General features: G+C 38.4%; 1 protein-coding gene across 1 annotated transcript in view; it reads right to left on the reverse strand.

Moving 5' to 3' along the window:
- LOC109921698 (dynein axonemal assembly factor 5-like) overlaps positions 1 to 18,779 on the reverse strand; it is a 106,206-nt gene that overhangs the window by 29,200 nt on the left and 58,227 nt on the right. Inside the window, exons 7-8 of the mRNA XM_048609877.1 lie at positions 13,309 to 13,452; positions 5,840 to 6,008 (exon numbers count right to left, since the gene is read on the reverse strand). Of these exons, the coding sequence (XP_048465834.1) occupies positions 5,840 to 6,008; positions 13,309 to 13,452 (313 nt within the window). The remainder of the gene's footprint in view (positions 1 to 5,839; positions 6,009 to 13,308; positions 13,453 to 18,779) is intronic.

Below are 18,779 nucleotides of genomic sequence, written 5' to 3' on the forward strand. Positions count from 1 at the left end.
TGCTGCTTGGCCTGCTGTGTTCATCCAGCCCTGCACCTTGTTGTCTCTGTGCAGAAGACGCTTGTCCCAACCAGGGCCTTGATTCACCTTCAAGTGGAGGAAGTAAAAAGGAATGAACAGGAGTATGGGAAAGTTACTGCTTTGAGCCGTTAAGACCATGATTGCCTGTATTGCCTACTTGGTGCCATGGTCGACACATCTGCTCAGGGAAGGACAGGAATTTTCAGTGGGTGGGAAAAGATCTAGTCAGTGAGTAGCACATATGTACCAATGACCTAGGTATTACAAGGAAAGAGATTCTATTTAGAGTATAACTAGATAAGTACGAAGTGAAGAGCAGTACCTCAAGGGTAATAATCTCTGAATCAAATGTCAATGGACAGAGGTCACATAAGACTAATGCAATAAACAGGTGACTCAAACACAGGTATGAGAGAAGTAGATTCCAGTTTGTGAAGCAAAGTAGGGACTGCACTGTTGGGGATTGCTTCTACTTGAACTTTGCTGGGACTAATGTTCTAACAAAACAAATTACATAACTAGACAAGTAATGGGATAAGGAATCAAGCTTAGTTAGATGGAGAAAACCACGGGTAGAGTCATGGCAGGAGAGCAAATTAGTCATATTGGAAATTAAGGTGACAGAATAAGCAGGATGTGACAGAGACAATAAACCTAAGAATGCACTAACAGTCATGAGTAGATGTTACAAAATTAACAAAAAGACAAAATGAGAAGCTTTCTGAGTGAGCGTAGCATTTGTAACAAAGTACACAAATTGATTGTACATAGTGAACAATATGACCTGATAACAATTATGAAGGTAAAGCTGCATGATGTCAAGGACTGGGTTGCGAATATTGGGAGAAATGACATTCAAGAAGAAAAGGTAGTGAGGTAAAGCTGGAGGACTAACACTGTTAATTTAAGGGTAACATTGGTCCAACAGTGACAGATTACTTTGGTTCAGGAGATCAAGTTGTGGTTTTGTGTAATGTGACAGGATTAAGTAATTCCCTCAGAGTAAAGACAGCCCTAGGAAGCAGCAACCAAAATTTGCCTAGATTTTGTATCCAGTTGAGAGGGAGAACAGTGAGTCTAAGACTAGCATTTTAAACTTGACAAAGGACAACAATGTGGACATAAAAGCTGAGCTCGCTGAAGTAAACTGGGATACTGGACTGCAGCACTGAATAATACAGAAGCAACAGCAGATATTTCAGCATATATTTCATGGTAGTCACAACAAGTGTATTCCTACCATAAAGAAAAATTATAAAGGAACAACTCACTATCCATGGTTAAGGAGAGAAAAGACAAGAAAACATCAAACTTGAGGAAAAAGCTTGTAGTTGTGCAAAGGTGAGTGCAAGGTCAGATGATTGGACATAACAGAAAAGATGAAAGAAAATGAAAGAAAAATCATCAGGGGAAAGGAATTATGAATGACAGGAAACTAGACAGACATGAGAAAATGGGTAGAATAGGTATGTGAGAAAGAGAAGAGTTAAAGTTAGTGCTGCTTGGAGAATGAGAATGGGAATGGAGAGTTCACAGATAAAAAGGGAATGGAAAATGAAATGAACAAGTATTTAGTTTCTGTCTTTATAATACAGCCTACGTAAAACATTTCAGTAATAGCTGTAAATTGGGACATGGAAGTGAGAGAGGAGCTTGATAAAATTACAATCACCAGGGAAATGGTACTGAACAAACCGAAGGATCTGCAGGCTGACAAGTACTGGGTCCTGATGGACCTCATCCAAGGGTCTTAAAAGAGAAGCTTTTAAGATGCTTTCTTGTTAACTTTCCAAAATTTCCAAGATTTTGGAAAGGTTCCAAAAGACTGAGAATGAGCAAATAACACCCTCTATTCAAGCAGAGAGATGCATTTATCAGGAATCCCTAGGCCATTTAGCTGGCCATGGAGTTAGAATTGATTATTGAAGAGGCGAAAGCTGGGCATTTAGAAAAACTTAGGGTAATTGGAAAGAGTTGACATGGAGTTTTGTAAGGGAAATCATGTTTATCCAATTTATTGAAGTTCTTTGAAGGAGTAATAAGTGCAGTTGGATAAAGGGGATCCTCTAGATAACTGTGTTTTCAGCATGTCACAAAAAGGTAGTGTACACATACAACAAGTAATTAGGGTGGCTAATGCAATGCTATCCTTCAATACGAGAGGAATTTAACATAAAAGGAAGGACATTATGCTTCAGTTATCGCTGTAAGGCAGTGGGTACCCCCACAAAAGCCAGAGGGCTGCAATATTCTAGGCCAATCCTTAGTGAAAGAGAAGACTAGACAAAGAGCTCTCAAACTGAAGAAAGTTCCTCGGGTCTATCACATCCTGCCTGATGGTATTAGTCCCATCTGCCCTCTCTCTCTCCCTATAGTCTGACACTATATTGCAATGGCTGCACTTCCTCTTTGGGTGAACTTCCAGCGTCATGAGGTGGATACCTCCCTATTAGCCTCATAAGTAATATTGAGAGTCACCTCTCAGGAGGAGACTTATAGCCTCACATACTGAGAATCACTAGCCTCAGTATGGAGACCCCAGGAATGGGGAGGATCTATGGCTCTTGGACACCCTAAGCATGACTTCCATGATTTGCCAGCGCAGGGTTGGCTGTGTGACTGTCCCAGGCCTGATATCCTGCCATTGAGCTGATGGACCAAGTGTTGCATCCCTGAACACTGGAGGTCTTAACTGCACTGCCCAAAGGCTACGACCATGGTTGGCCAGGTCACAAAAGGGAGTACAAGAAAACACATTACACTGGCACAGTGGAGAATCAAACACCCCAAGGGAACAACAGCATCTCTTTGTAAGTGAACAGTCACTTCAGAAAATCATTTACATTCCACTGTGGGAAACGACATAACATCAAACAGGATTTTGGTGAGGCCTCTTCTGGAGTACTGTGCCCAGTTCTGGTGACCCTGCTATTCGAAGGACATGATTAAATTGGAGAGGGTTGAGAAAAGAATTACCAGGATGTTGCTGGGAATGGAGGGTTTGAGTTATAAACTTTTTTCACTGGAGCATAGGAGGTGGAGGGGTGACCTTATTGAGGTTTATAAAATCATGAGGGGCATAAATAAGGTGAATGACAAGGATCTTTTCCTTAGGGTGGGTGAGATGAAAAATTGGGGACACATTTTTACGATGAGAGGAGAAAGATCAAAAAAAAAGGACATGAGGGGCAACCGTTCCCCCCCCAAAACACACACAGTGGCTCGTGTATGGAATGAACTGCCAGAGCAAGTGGTGGATACACAGTTACAATGTTTAAAAGACATTTGGATACGTACCTGAATAAGAAAGGTTTGGAGGGATATGGACCAATTGCAAGCAGGTGGGACTAGTTTAATTTGGGAGCATGGTTGGCGTGGACTAGTTGGACCGAAGAGTCTGTTTCCATGCTATATGATTCTATGGCACTGGTGAGACCATATCTCAAATATTTGCTAAAGTTTTGGTCTCCTTATTTAAAGCAGGATTTATAAATGCACGCGAAGCAATTCAGAGGAAGTTTACTGAATTGATGCCTGGAACAAGCAGGCTGTCTAATGACAACAGGTAGGACAAATCGGGCTTGTTTCTGCTGGAGTTCAAAACAGCAAGTGGTGTGATTCAAGAGATTAAGATCCTGAATGATCTGGACAAGGTGGATATGGAAAAAGAGTTCATCCTCTTGTGGTCAAGTCCAGAAGACACATGGCGGGGTCAGTAAAAAATGCAGAGGTCGCCCTTTCACAGAGAGGAGGCAAAATTCTCTCACAGGACCATGCAGCGTTGGAGCAGTCTGCCTCAGAAGGCAGTGGAAATGAGGTCATTGATTTTTTTTTCTATGTGCAATTAAGCTCATTTGTTCTTATGGAACGGACTTTTCAATTCAAGCACACATTAAATTAAAATGAACCCAATTGTTCAATTAGGATTAAATTGAAAAGGCATGAAGCAGTTGTAACTTTTGACTCATCAAAAGAGCTGAAAAATAAAGTTAAACTGAATGTCAAGATACTGGATTTGTTTCAAAGTTACTGCTTTGAATTCTGGAAAATGAAATTAATAAAATGGAGATCGCATTACAAACCATATGAAAGAAGCATTGCTGGTGGATACTGGAAACAGGAAAGTATTCAGGTGAATGCAAAATTTGGATTTATTGATCTGGCAATATAGTAATTCAGGCAGGGGCAGAGATGCTAAAGGCAACTAAAAACCAAACAGAGGTAGTAAGAACTGCCGATGCTGGAGTCAGAGAGATAACACAATGTGGAACTGGAGGAACACAGCAGGCCAGGCAGCAACAGAGGAGCAGGAAAGTTGATATTTCGGGTTGTCTGAAAGTTGATGATCTGGTCGACCCGAAACATCAACTTTCCTGCTCCTCTGATGCTGCTTGGCCTGCTGTGCTCCTCCAGCTCCACGCTGTGTTATCTAAAAACCAAACAAACAGTCTTTCTTGGATGTTGTAATAATTGGTGAAGCTCGACTGGAAAGGAACATCCTTTACTCGTGGCATATATAGGCTAGTCCAAGCCCAGGTCAGACAGTTCGGCAGACCCATCCTTGGGTCTGCTTTATGCTTTTTTAAAAAATTAAACCTATTTTTCTAATCTACATGTTCAGACATGTGACTATACATTTCTGAAATGGGTGGGATTTGAACCTGGGCCTTTCGGTCTCAGGGTAGGGACTCTACCTCTGTGCCACAAGAGGGCCAGTCTGCTTTCTATAAGGGCTCAGTTGAATTCCAGCTAGGCAGGCCATTGCCTGTTCCTAGGGGAATCCATACTCAATGAACTCCACAGAGAGATTAATTAGTGATTCTCCATTGGCCTTAAAGGGGTTATCATAAATGTGATGTTAATTTATATCAGGCAGAAAAAGATTGGAGTTAAAAGACCATAACATTGAGTTTTTTCCATCTAAATCCCACTCCCCACAACAGGTTTGACAAATAGTTTGGGAAGGCAAATAATTAAGGTGCAGATAATGGCAAAGTTCTTATTTTACTTATGTAGGACTCTGATCAGTATACTAATTCTTGGAACGAGAAAAATATCTTCTGAGGGAAGGTGGAATAGATTTGGCCTATATTTTACGGAATTTAGGAGAACTAAATAGTTCTCCTAAATTCTGTACAATATAGGCCTACCCTGAGACCGAAAGGCCCAGGTTCAAATCCCACCCATTTCAGAAGTGTGTAGTCACATGTCTGAACAGGTTGATTAGAAAAATAGGTTCAATTTTTTAAAAAAAAGCATAAAGCAGAAGAATTTAGGTAATCTGATTGAAGCATATACAATTCTTAAGATGATTTGACAGGCCAGATGCTGGAAGGATATTACCCCTAACTGGACAGTGTAGAATTAGACATCACAGAATAAAGGGTTGGTCATTTAGGAGTGAAATTAGGAGAACTTTATTCAGCCAAAGGATTGCGAATATTTCTAATTCTCTATCCCAGAAATCTGGCAGCTCAGTTATTTAGCATATTCAAGTCTGGTAGATTTCCAGATAAATGGACATTTCAAGTGACATGGAGATTGTGTCAGGAGGTGGTCTTGAGACAGAGACAGAAGATCAGCCATGATCTTATTAAATGGCAGAGCAGGAGTGCACAATCAAGTGCCCTACTCCAACTCCCAGCTCATACTTTTGTCCACTGTACAGTGTTTTATTTAAGGACACAGCTTGACAATCTGAAATATACTATGCCTTCTCAAGTACACAGAAAACTTCACTTGCAGCACATGTAAAAAAGATACGTAGCCACAATATATCAGTGATGTAAAATCTGACTGAGCAATTTATATTTCTTACCTGATTGAGTTATAATAGTTTCAAACTGCAAGTGCTGCACAGAGTAGCTGGTCCACTGGTGCTGTGTGTCAGCCACCCATCCAATCAGTTGACTCATATGTTGTCTGTACAGATGCAAAGAGTCAATGAAGTTCTGTGCTGCAGCCAAGGAAGCCAAGGTCTTTTCTACCTGCAACACGTTCACATTCTTAACATTTTGCAAAATGAAGCCTAACAGCTCACTGCAATGGCACAAATGATTCACTAGAACAGAGTAGACTATTTACAGGAGACTTCTCACTGCAGACCCAATTTGCCTGCTACATCTGATATCTATTGCCAATAAACAAACTGGGTGTGTCAAGTTCCAGTATTTGAATGAATGATGCCAAAGCTCCTCCTTGTGACGGCTGCAGAGTCAACAGATCAGCGCAAAAGAAGAGGATTTCAATGGAGAACTAATCCTGCATCATAGCAGAGTAGATGAAGAAATGAAACAAACTTATGTCTACATGAGCTACAGTTTACCTAGACAAACGGAAAGAAGTTAAGGACAGTATTAAGTTGAAAGCAAAAGCATATAAAAGAGGCAAAAGTTAGTAATAGCTTTGAAGACTGGGATAAATTCAGAATCCAGCAAAGGACAACTAAAAAGAAAAGAGAGAAAGAAAAAAATAAGCTACCAGAGTAAACTATTGAGGAATATAAAAACTGACAACAGGGGCTTCTTTAAACATATGAAAAGGAAGAGAGAGGTCAAAGTGAAGATAGGCCTCTTAGAAAAGGATCAGGGGAGGCAATTATAGGAAAAAAGGAAATGGCGGAGGAGCATCAGTTTTTACGGTGGATGATACTTCAAACATCTCATTGATCCTAAAGAATATGGGGGAGGAATTAAGTACCATCACCATCACTAAGTAAGTAGTAATAGACAAACTAATGGGGCGAAAGGAGATAAGTCCCTTGACCCTCAGGGCTTGCATAATTGAATCCTAAAAGATCAGGCTACAGAGATAGTGGAGGCATTCATTGGTTGTAATTTTCCAAAAATCCTTGGATTCTAAGTATCAGAGGATTTTTGGAAAATTGCCAATGTGATAGACCCACTCAAAAAAAAGGCGGGGGTGTACAAAAAGTGGTTAACTATAGGCTGATGAGCCTAACATCTATTATTGGAAAAATATTGGAATCAATTATCAGGCAGTCAATAATGGAACATTTGGAAAATCATTATCTAATCAGGCAGAGTCAGCATGACTTAATGAAAGGGAAATCATGTCTCGGAGCACTTAGAGTTTTTCGAGTAATTCTTAACTAGAGTGGATGGAGGGGAAACCAGAATGTGTGTTGTATTTGGACTTAACAAGGCGTCTGACAAGGCGTCTCACTAAAGTCATAAAACGGTGTTGGAGCTAGCACACTCTCATGAACAGTGAACTAGCTAATGAGCCAGAAACAGAGACTGGGGATAAGGGGATCTTCTTCAGGTCTGTTACCCATGACATTACACAGAGATCAGTGCTGGGGCCACAACTGTTTACACATTATATTAATGATTTGGAGGAAGGAAACAATTGTCCTGCAGCCAAATTTGCAGATGTCACAAAAATAAGTGAAAAGGCAAGTTGTGAGAGGGATACAAACAGATTACAAAGAGATACTGATAGGTTAAGTAAGTGGGCAAAAAGTTGGCAAATAGGGTATAATGTGGGAAAATGAGAAAGTGTTCATTTTGGAAGGGAGAACAAAAGAACGGAGCATTATTTAAATGAAGAAAAACTGCAACAGACTACAAGGGACTTGGGTATACTTGTGCACGAAACGCAGAAAGCTTGTACATAAGTGCAGCAGGTAATCAGGAAAGCTAATGGAATGTGGGTTCTTATTTCAAGGGAGTTGGAGTAGGGAAGTCTTGTTGCAATTGTACATGGTGCTGCTGAGACCACATCTGGAATATCATGAGCAGTTTTGGTCCCCTTATTTAAGGAAAGATATTATTTCATTGGATACAGTTTAGAAAAGGTTCACTAGGATGACCGCAGTATGGAGATTATCTTATCAGCAAAGGCTAAACAGTTTGGGACTCTATTCATTGAAATTTAGAAGAATGAGAGGTGATCTCATTGTGACATGTGGGATTCTTAAGGGGCTTAACACAGTAAATGCTAAGATGATGTTTCCCTTCATGTTATAGCCCAGGACCAGAGATCAGAGTCTCAGAATAAACAGGTGCCAATTTTAGACTGATGTGATGAGGAATTCCTTCTCTCTGACAGTTGAGAGTCTTTAAAACTCCTTATCACAGAGAGTTAGGGGCAGATTCGTTCTGTATATTTAAGGCTGAGATAGATAGAATCTTATCAGTAAGGGAATCAAGGGTTACGGGGAAACAGTAGGAAAATGGACATGAGGATCGTCGGATCAGCCATGATCCTTTTGAATGGTGGAGCAGATTTGAGGGGTCAAATGGCCTACTTATATTCCTATTTCTTATGATCTTATGGTCTCAGCCCATTGTGAAAAGAAATAATGAATCTTGCATATACATTTGGCTTATATATGGAATGGACTGCTTCAAAGGGTGGTAAGCAACAGATCAATAAGTTTCACACGGGAAATTAGATGTATACATGGAAAAGAAAAACTGCAGTACAGATAAAGCACAGGCAAGTTGGACTTGCTGGATGACTCTTTAAAAGAGCCAGTACAGCCATAATGTGTTGAATGTACCTCTGTGCTAAATGATTCTATGCAATGCATTTTATCAGACAGATTGATTTTTGCTTGTACTGGATGCATTGTTCTATGCCCGACTCAACAGCCATCTGTGCCAGCTGTGGAAAAAGTATCAAGGTTGAAGTCAGCCCATGGATTAGAACATGCTTAAGAACAGTCTAGAAAGGTTTTACTGTACATGCACTTTAAAATGTTTAATTTTAAAATCATAACCTGTGCAAAGAGGAATTCATGCTCATTAAATGCTGTGTCGACATTCAAAATACATTTCTTCTGTCAAAATCAAACACTCCTGTGACAGATACCACATTGTGACATGAAGCATAAAACTTGTTATTGACATGTGCCTTCACTCCCAAGTCAAATAATGATCACCAACTGCTACACCAATGTAATGCTTCTACTTCCCACACCACCCATCCTCATAGCTTTTCACAGTCAGATTGCCAATTTGTGCCTAATTACACAAAATTATGCGTTGTGGCCCTGTTCCCATTAGGAAATGGATGGAGACTGCCCAAAATTATTTCACTTCCAAGCCCTTACAGCAGGTAGAGAGAACAGACTTCCATCTCATCATTATAGGCTGGATTCAAAGTCGAGGTGAGAATGAGCTAACTGCGCTTCTGAAAACCTCATTTGCTCAACTGTTTCAAACCTTTGATTCGCCAATGATTTTCTATAAGATTAAACCATTCTGTGACATAGGCACATTAGTAATCTGTTACTTGGAGAATATCAGCAACCAGCAGACCTCCCCTATTGCGCCAGGATGCATCTTCCAATCTGTTCTCACATTAGCTACACTCCTGGGTACAGTTCAGTGGGTTGCACTCTCTTCTTTGAGACAGAAGGTTGCACATTTAAGTCCCACTCCAGGGACTTGAACACAAAATTTAGGCCAGTATTAGGCAGCCACTGCATTGTCAAAGGTGAAGTCTTCTAGCTGACTCCAGTGCCTTTATCGATATTAACTCAGCTGAAATTGTTAAAACAGGTTAACTTGTCCTTACCATATTGCCATTTGTGGGAACTTGCTGTGCAGATTGGCTGCTTTGTTTCCTGACATTTTAACAGTAACTAGACTTTAAAAGGTGCCATCTGGCTGTCAAGTACTTTGGAACGTTCTGAGGTTAAGAAGTATGCTGTATAAATGTAACATTTCTTAGTTTAAAAAAAAATCTCAGTGTAAAATCATACATATTGTCAGGAAGGTGGGTGGGAAGGAAGAAACATGGGAAGTAGACATTAATTGTGACATGAAACAATGCTCATTAGAAATCTGATTGCATCAAACCCATTTCACACGTGGTACCAACTGCCTTTTTCACCACTCATCTGCAATGGATTCAAAGTTAGGTTCCAGAGTTCAAATGATTTTGCACTCATTCAAGGTCACACAAAGAAATTTACTTCTGAGAATGTTATCAGAGAAAGGTTGGTACGTTGAGAACTACAAAGGCAAGGAATCTTAGCAATTAAGGCACATCAGTGTTGGCCACCTTCTGAGTAGCAGTCAATCTGAAGCTCCTGCATGAGTAAGCACTTTGGTGTGACACTTCAAAAAGGAGGCATAGTTTTTCAATGATTTGAGAAAAAGTAGGATTAATATACAACCCAAACAGGACAAGCTACCTCTAGTTCATAAGATAGGTGGTGAAAATTATTTCCAAGTCATTTTTTCAAGATTCTCTCCATGCAAATTAAACAAGTGCATTGCATCCGAGGTGGCAAACTAAAAGTTCAAATGTCCAATTCTACACAAGACTGCCACAGTTGATCTTGTGTACCTAATCAATGGTTGACTATGGCAATGAAGCTAGTCAGCTGTCCTTTGATGAATGGGATACAGTATCACACAAGAACATAAAAGAAAAGGGTAGGCAAGAACCTCCTAGTGTACTTCTACCATGGTTTTTCTATCCCTGCTCAAGTGTCTCCCTTAAACAACTAGACCAAAAAGAGGTCAGTCCCCCTGTCACAGAAAAACATGATTTTGATTCAAAATTGAAAACTCTCATTTATTCTATTTGTTCTCCAATCATGTCAGGAAATGGAACAAATTGAAAATATCTACTTCTTCTCAATTCTTCCCCATGGACCCAAAGCTAAGTAGAAACTGAACACTTGCTTCATTGAATTTTTTAAAAAAAGAATGTTTAGAATCAGCAGCTACAATTATTGCTTAGGATCAGAGACCATCTTTTTTTCTGAAATGTTACTAATGACTACACAAATACACTCATTCGATTAGAAACCAGAACATAACATTTGTAATCAAAGAAATTCAGAAAACAATTGTAAAACTAAAGGTGCCTAAATATTCATTATTACAACACTTTGCAAAGATAAATCATTGAAATCCCAAATCACCAGCAGCTCCAACTCCGGAAGCCACCTGAGTTCGACTTCAGTCTTCAGATAGTTGAAATTTGTTGAAAACTCGAAAGAATTTTAACCTAAAAGTAAATGTACCTAATACACCATCTGAATTAATTTGAGGATTTCCACTAGGGTCTGAGTCAAATACTTCATGTACCAAATTGTCAAAACCAATAGATTGAGGTAATTTGTTCCAGTGTCCAGCACCTATTTTCCATTACTCTTGCATGAGAAGTCTCAACAGCGACTTGTTCCTCTTTATATTTGTTACTGAGAACAATTTTAACTTAGACTGAATAGTCATTGAAGAGGCATAAAATGATTTTGTATTGTACAAAATTTTAAGATTTTTGTAAGCAGAAAATGCCTTCCGCCCAACCTAGCCATTGTATTGCCAGAGCCAAGACCTACCTCACTTGTCCTCTAAATTTCTCTCAAAAATGTCTTCCAACAGTCTTTTAAACTTTGAAACATTCCAATATAATTCTCATATTAAGTTACTCCTACTTTACACCGATGACAACAAAAAATACCTTTATTCGTTAGAAAACATTTTGGGATATCTTGAGGTGGTGAGAAGTGTTGCATGAATTCAAGGGCTTTCTTTCTTATTCAGTCGCTTCAGCTCCCTTTAATATGAAATTCCCCTATTTTCTGAGAGTCCTAACCATTTGTCAATGTAAAGAATTTGGCTCAATTATTTTTCCAATTCTTCTCAATCTTGAAAACTTCAAAATGAGATCACCTCAAAGGATTCTCCTTTCCAAAGTAAACAGTCCAACATGACCTCAGATTGCTGATACACACAAGAATCTTCACTGCTCACCTCTCAAAGACAAATCAGTTCAGAAAATCTGACCAATGCTTTTCATGGGATCTTGTTCAAAGCATTCCAAAATCTTACTACCTTGGAATCTCTACTCTAACCTTGACTAATCCAACCAAATAGTGTTTTTTGTCTTTTTTACTGTGCCTTAGTGCTACTTCACAGATCTATCCACAATAAACAGAGCCTAACTTGGAGTAAACTTATTTAATTTAACACATTTCCCATGTGACTCCATACTTTTACACTTTCCTGGAAAGTGTCTTTTATCCACTCAATATCCATAAAAAAAAACATGAATCATTCTGAATTCGTCATTAGCCAAATTGTCAGTTTCACTTGCTATATCCACAACCAAGATTTGTACATTGAAATATGTGATCTCCATGATAATTCCGTGAGATAACCTGCTCATAAGCGCTTAATTGGAAATGTGGAATATTGCCAAAAGCATTCTGAAAATCCATTTACATATTAATGCATTGATCCAATTGACCATATTGAAAATCTCCTGGAAATTTTGCACCTGAGTCAAAAATGGTCTGCTATTCCTCAGTCTAGCCCAACTGCTCTTAAACTAGCTACGAAAGGTGAAGTTCAAATTCAAGCAAAGCTATAGCAAAGTGCTGGGGGACAAAAGCAAATTGGGGTTTCAATATCCCAATACAATTTGGTGACATGACAAGGCTATCAACCATGGGTTAGAACCAAGCCAGATAAGAAATGTGATGTTCGAATTAAAGCACATGTAATGATGCAAGTGAGAGAGAAAATGCACAGGGACAAACTAATTCTGGATGAGTGATCAACATTGAAGTTGTCATTTCAAAAACATAAAAAGATTTCGCCTTTTAGGACCAACACAGTCTCAAACTTCTTTGCAGTCAATTAAGTATTTTAAGTTTAGTCACTGTTTTAATGTAGGAATCCCAACAGTCAACTTCTGCAGAGCAAACTTCCTGCACAGCAATGTGGCAATGACCAGATAATCTGTTTGTGATGTTGATTGAGGCATCTATATTAGGCTTGACATCAGGGATAGCTCCCCTACTCTGCTATGAAGTAGTGCCATGCAATAGTTTACATCCACTTGAGGGGTAAAGGGAGCCTCAATTCGATTTCTCATCCAAAGACAGCACTTTCAACAGTGCAGCTTCACTTTTCCATTGGAATATCCTCTGATTTTTGGATTCAGGTCCAGAAGTGGAACTTGAAGTCGTAACCTCTGACCAAGAGACAACAGCACAACCAACTGGGAAACAGCTAACATTCAGTATACCTTGTATTAGATTTAAAAACTTGAACTTAATTCAACATCTTCAACATATCTTCCATTCAAAATCATTTCAAATTAGAAAAAATCAAACACATTGCAAGGTGAAACTTCAGTTATAAAATAAGGTATTTAAAGTTAAAGCCAAAGCTAAGAGACAGCGAATGCACTCAGCAATTGATTTTTTGTTTAAGAGAGTTAACCATTTCAAAACCTAATTTACAGACAGGCTATTCAACTAGCTGATGTGGATAAGTTTGCACTTGGTAATACCTTATTTTCAAGTTCTTGATCAGATGTTAAGGACGTGATGGTCACCAGCACTTTAAGCAGATGCAAATTGATTTCACTGCATTGCTTTCCACATACCGTAATTAAGATCTGCACACAAAGAAGCAGTTGTTCCAAATACTCAACCTACAGTTTCATAAAGAAGAAAATAAAATAATCAACTAACATTTTTGCACTAGAAATGCACATTTAATTTCATTCTTGTACACATGACTAGAACGCAAAGGGAGATTATTTGCCTTAAGTGGAAATATATTGCAAATTTTATTTCAAAGCTATATTTGAATGTTTTACAACATATGTTTTTACACATTCAATAAGGTGCAACTACTCTTGTAGGAACAGAAGTGGGGAAAAAAAAACACTTCAGATTATATACTGGGAACCTACACATTTTCTACAGATCATCAGCTGCTTCATACAGATCAACTTGTTTCTAGAAGCAGAAGGAGACACAAGATAAAAGTTAAGTCACCTTGCTGGCAACAGATTGCTAGTTGGTGAACAGCTTCGATAATGGCTAACAAGGACAGATTTAACATCATTTCTGGATTTTGAATTTTTGAATCCTTTATTTCCATTTGTTTGATTTCTGGTGTTAGGAAACTGCCAAAGAATTACTGCTAATTTAAAACAAGATCAGGATTGAGTCTGTGTGACCTTAATGTGTGCTGAAGTATTGCTCCTTTTGTACAAGCACAAAATTTTCTCAACTTGTTTAGACAAAAGACACAAATCTATTTTCTCATACCATTTTCTCGCAGGTTGTCATTAATGCAACAGATTTCAAAGACATGGATCAGATTTCATTCAGCTAGACTGCCAGGTGCAAAATTTGGCTGAGAACACAAGGGCAAATACCTCCAGAGAAGACGCTGAACAATTTTTGAAAGGAGTGAGCTCCGTTCCACAACAAAGAATCTCAATTTGCTGTTGGGCTAATCATCATATATTCTCTTTAGCCACTATTATTAACACCTGGCTCTATTCGGGAAAAGAAATGTGTTTCCGGGTAAATTCTATACGATCTATTTGATGAACAGAAAAATTTCCCTTTACTCCTCAAAGAAGCAGTGGAACAAATATCAACGTTAGGCAGTAATTCATATTTTACCTTGAGATAGCTATTACACTTTCATTCATTAACCATAGAATTGGCAATTTCAATTATTTTTACATGCAATCAAGCAACAACCAAATTGCAAAATACTTAGAGTCTATCAAAGAAAAAAAAGAAAAAATAAAATTGGAAAAAGATAAAAAAAACATAGTAAACGTAATCAGTGGCAACAATCTTTTCTTTAATGGTGGTGTCCAGTTACTACCTGTGTGTGGTGCCAACTGAATCCTGACAAAGGCACAGTATTAACAAGTGGAAGGAGTGTGTGTTAGCAACAGTCTGCCAGGGATACTAGTCAATATTAAATTGAAGAGAAGTAGGGTATGCCTGCCAAATAACTTTAGACCAGTATCCCTAGACCAAAAGAAGTCCAGATTGTATGGGAGGTCAAAACTGAGATGGTAGAACTATCTATACAAAGACTTAAGTGGCAAAGCTACAACAAGCGGACAGGTGGTTGAAGACAAAATGTGATTGTGAATGTGAATGTGAGGTATCATGCCATTAACCATATGATGACTGGTTAACACAAACACAAATCCGACCATGTCTTGGTACAGTGTTGCTGCAGTCCCTATTGAAAGGGAGGGGACGTACATCTCAACTGAAAGACACGAATGCACAAAATGATCTTTGTGCATTAAGTGGATTGATTTACACCCAATAAAAATGCTTGTTCTGATACAAAACACATTTCACTTTCAGGAGTAGAAATTATGTTGTGTTTTTCAAATGTAATTTCCAAAATATAAAACACTGTAAAGAGACCTTCTGCAGCTCTCCGTCAAGAGAAGTGTCACTCTTTCCCGTAGTAATCAACAAGGGGATCAGCAGTTGAGCTAAGTAACACAGTCTATGAGTACCTATTAAACTGATCTCTATACAAGTCAGTATATCCAAGAAAGGCGAGGCAGGGGCAAGGAGGGCAGGAATTCAAACTAAGTCTAAAGTTAAAAATAACAAAAACAGAGACAAAAATGGGAAGTCAGCAAAGTAACAATGTGCTTAATATATTGTAATCATCAGTAAAAGAAGTTATTATAGCAGTAAAAATACATATGGCATCTGAATGGCATTATTACAATAACAGCAATAATACTTTCAATGCCATAGCTTGGGGCTGCTTCAGTAAATCTGTATCTCTGTGAAGCTATTAGGTCAAATAGTTGAGATATAACTTATAAATGTACATAAGGAATGATTTACTCAGTGAGAAGTAGACCTTGGATAGCAATCTTTCTTTCTCAGAAGCATTATTTTCATGAGAAATAGAGACTAAGTATGTGTAAGTTTGTAACAACCTTCTCACTGACAGCTATTGCCTGGTTACTCTGTAATAACTTCTTCCAAACAGACCTTTCCAGAAACCACTAACAGCCTCCCAGTATTTTTCATTTCTTTGCTTGGCTTATTGATGCCAAATTAATATACTCATGTCACATCAACAGTTGAGAGAATAAATGGATAATGAAGGCTTGATGGACCTTTAAGCAAATTGTGCTTAGTTAATAATCCAAAGCACTTTACATGAATTATAATACAATCCATTCTAAAGGTTACTTCAAGCATAAGAAAATGGGTTTCTCACATATACAACAAGGTAAATTCCTCAATGTCTAAAGGTTCAAATACCATTAGGTTGTCCAAATTCACAAGCTTAACTGGAAACAATCATTAAATGTACAGATGACAAATCATGAAAACATTACTGCTTTAATTTTTTGCTCAAATTGGCTGCAATTACTGACCAGCAATTATGGATCAAGGAAGAATTACAAAAGCTAGAGATCAGCATGTTGTAAGCATTTTAATCAACTGATTTGTTGTTATTTTCATTTGTGACAAACCTTTCAAACAATCTATGCATTTAGCATTAGCTGAATTACAAGCGACACTATTTCACGTTCATAATACAGCTTTTAAAATCAATGTAAACCTTCAGATACAAAAAATAATTATTGCAGCATTGACAAAAACACAAGTGTGTTTGGGCTTATTAATTATGTTTCATTATTAATTGGATTATTGATGAATTTAGCAATGACTGAAAAATCTAAGACTAATAAGGAAGTCAAAGCACTGGATGGTTACAGCACGAGAGGGCAATTTGGGCCATCATGTCGTGCAACTTTCTGCAAGAACTACTTAGTTAGTCTAATTCATTGCATATGCACACCACCTCCCCCCAAAGCTGGCCAAAGTCTTCTTCAGATAGTTCTCCAATTCCCCTCTGAAATCCACAATTGAATCTACCTCCACCACACACTCAGGCAGTCCAATTCTAGTTCTTCAGCAGGCTATCAAAATGTTCTTCTCAATAGCAGCTTAAATTTGATTTCTTTGGTTCTCCACATTTTGACCAATGGAAACAGTTTCTCCTTGTCCACTCTGCTCAGGCTCATGATTTTTAACATCAACTAAGTCTCTTGGATCAAAACAAGTTTGGACTAGGTTTTTAGGCATGTTCACTGTAACTTCTTTATTTTTGGACTATATGCACTTATTTATAAAGCCTAGAAATCTAGATACTTTATTAATCATCTTCTCAATCTGCCCTGCCACCTTGATCAGCTAGTACATACTTACCCCAGAATCCTCTGTTCCTGCAGCACTTCTAGAATTTTATCCTTAGTCCCCACTACATCTCCTTGATAATCCTACCAGAATCAATCATTTCACACATCTAGACATTAAATATCACCTACCACATGCTCGCTCATTCTACCAGCCTACTTCCTCACGAAATCAGTTACTATCCTTGCCACAGTTCCAAGTTTTGTGTCATCACCAAATTTTTAAATTGTGCCCCAAATGCCTAAGTTGAGATCCATCAGGAATATCAGAAATAATCAGTCTTCCTATAGCATACCCTGAGGAACCCCACTATATATCTTACACCATTCTGAGAAACAACTATTCATCACTATTCTCCATCTCCTACCACTCAGCTAACTTTGAATTTCTTCTTACTTATTGCCTTAATCAGGAAAAGAAAACGTGAACTTGTAATTTAAGTCCTTAAAAAAAAAAACTTCACTACAGCCACCACAATAGCAGAGGAAGCCTGTGCCAACATACACGGCAGCAAACTTTTAATGATCTAAATTTCTTCCTTTTTGTTACATAAATAAACCAATCATTAATCCACAGGTAGCTAATATAGTGAGAATAACACATTCAGTTCTCGCCGTCTTACTGTTCCATGCCCAGGTGTCATGAAGAAGCTTATTTTCTCCAAAGTAGTTCAGCTTATCCAACTGCAACACTCGTGAATTTCCATTAGTCATTTCTGGTTCAAACTCACAACAGGTCTGGTATTCCATAATCTCAATATCGTGAAAAACAGTTGACAGCAACAGATAAACCAACATAGGTTTATTGTTCTGAAAACACTTGACAGGGTACAGAAAATATTTACAAAGGAATGCTGCCAGGACGGAAGAGTTTGAGTTATAGGGATAGGCTGAATAGGCTGGGAATTGGATCCCCTGGAGCTTCAGAGGCTTGGAGGGTTAGGGGTGGTGGTTTGGCTTGGCTTCATAAAAGTTTAGAAAATCATGAGGGGCAAGGCCTTTTCCTAGGGCAGGGTAGTCCAAAACTACAGGGCATAGGTTTAAGGTGAGAGGGGAAAGGTTAAAAAGAAGATGCGAGAGGTAACTTTGTCAACACGGACGGTGGTGCGTGTATGGAATGAGCTGCCAGAGGAAATTTAAAAGGCATCTGGATGGGTACATGAATAAGAACGGCTTAGTGGGATATGGGTGAAAAGCTGGCAAATGGGACTAAATCAGATTGGGATGTCTGGTCGGTGCAGATGAGTTGGACTGAAGGGTCTGTTTCCATGCTATATGACGCTATGATTCTAATTGCCTGCTGTTTGGCATAGTATTTCTTCTTTCCCATTCCATCTTCTAATAACCACAAGATAAGTGTTAGCTTTTGTACCAACCATGCATAGCACTAACCTGCATATATCATCATCAATCCACATCTGGTCCTGCTAACATCCGGCAAATAAACAGACAAACATACAACAACTAAATTATAGCTTCAATATTTCACTGTTTTACTCGGTTCACCAATCCCCCTTCTTTTGTTTTGATTAAATGTCAAAGATTAAAAGCATTAACAATCTTTCTCTCCACAGATACTGCCACTCCAGCTGAGTATTTCTAGCATTTCCTGTTTCTGTTCTCTGCTTCTTTATCACAATTTTTAAGTTGATTAAAAAACTGCATTGTTATCTGACACAAATTAGTCAGGCTTCCTAAAGAAAGAATAATTATCTTCATCTAATAAAAATCAAAAGCATATCATGTGTGCTTACATCGTA

The sequence above is a fragment of the Rhincodon typus genome, chromosome 21 (genome assembly GCF_021869965.1).
Source record: "Rhincodon typus isolate 14 chromosome 21, sRhiTyp1.1, whole genome shotgun sequence".
NCBI lineage: Eukaryota > Metazoa > Chordata > Chondrichthyes > Orectolobiformes > Rhincodontidae > Rhincodon > Rhincodon typus.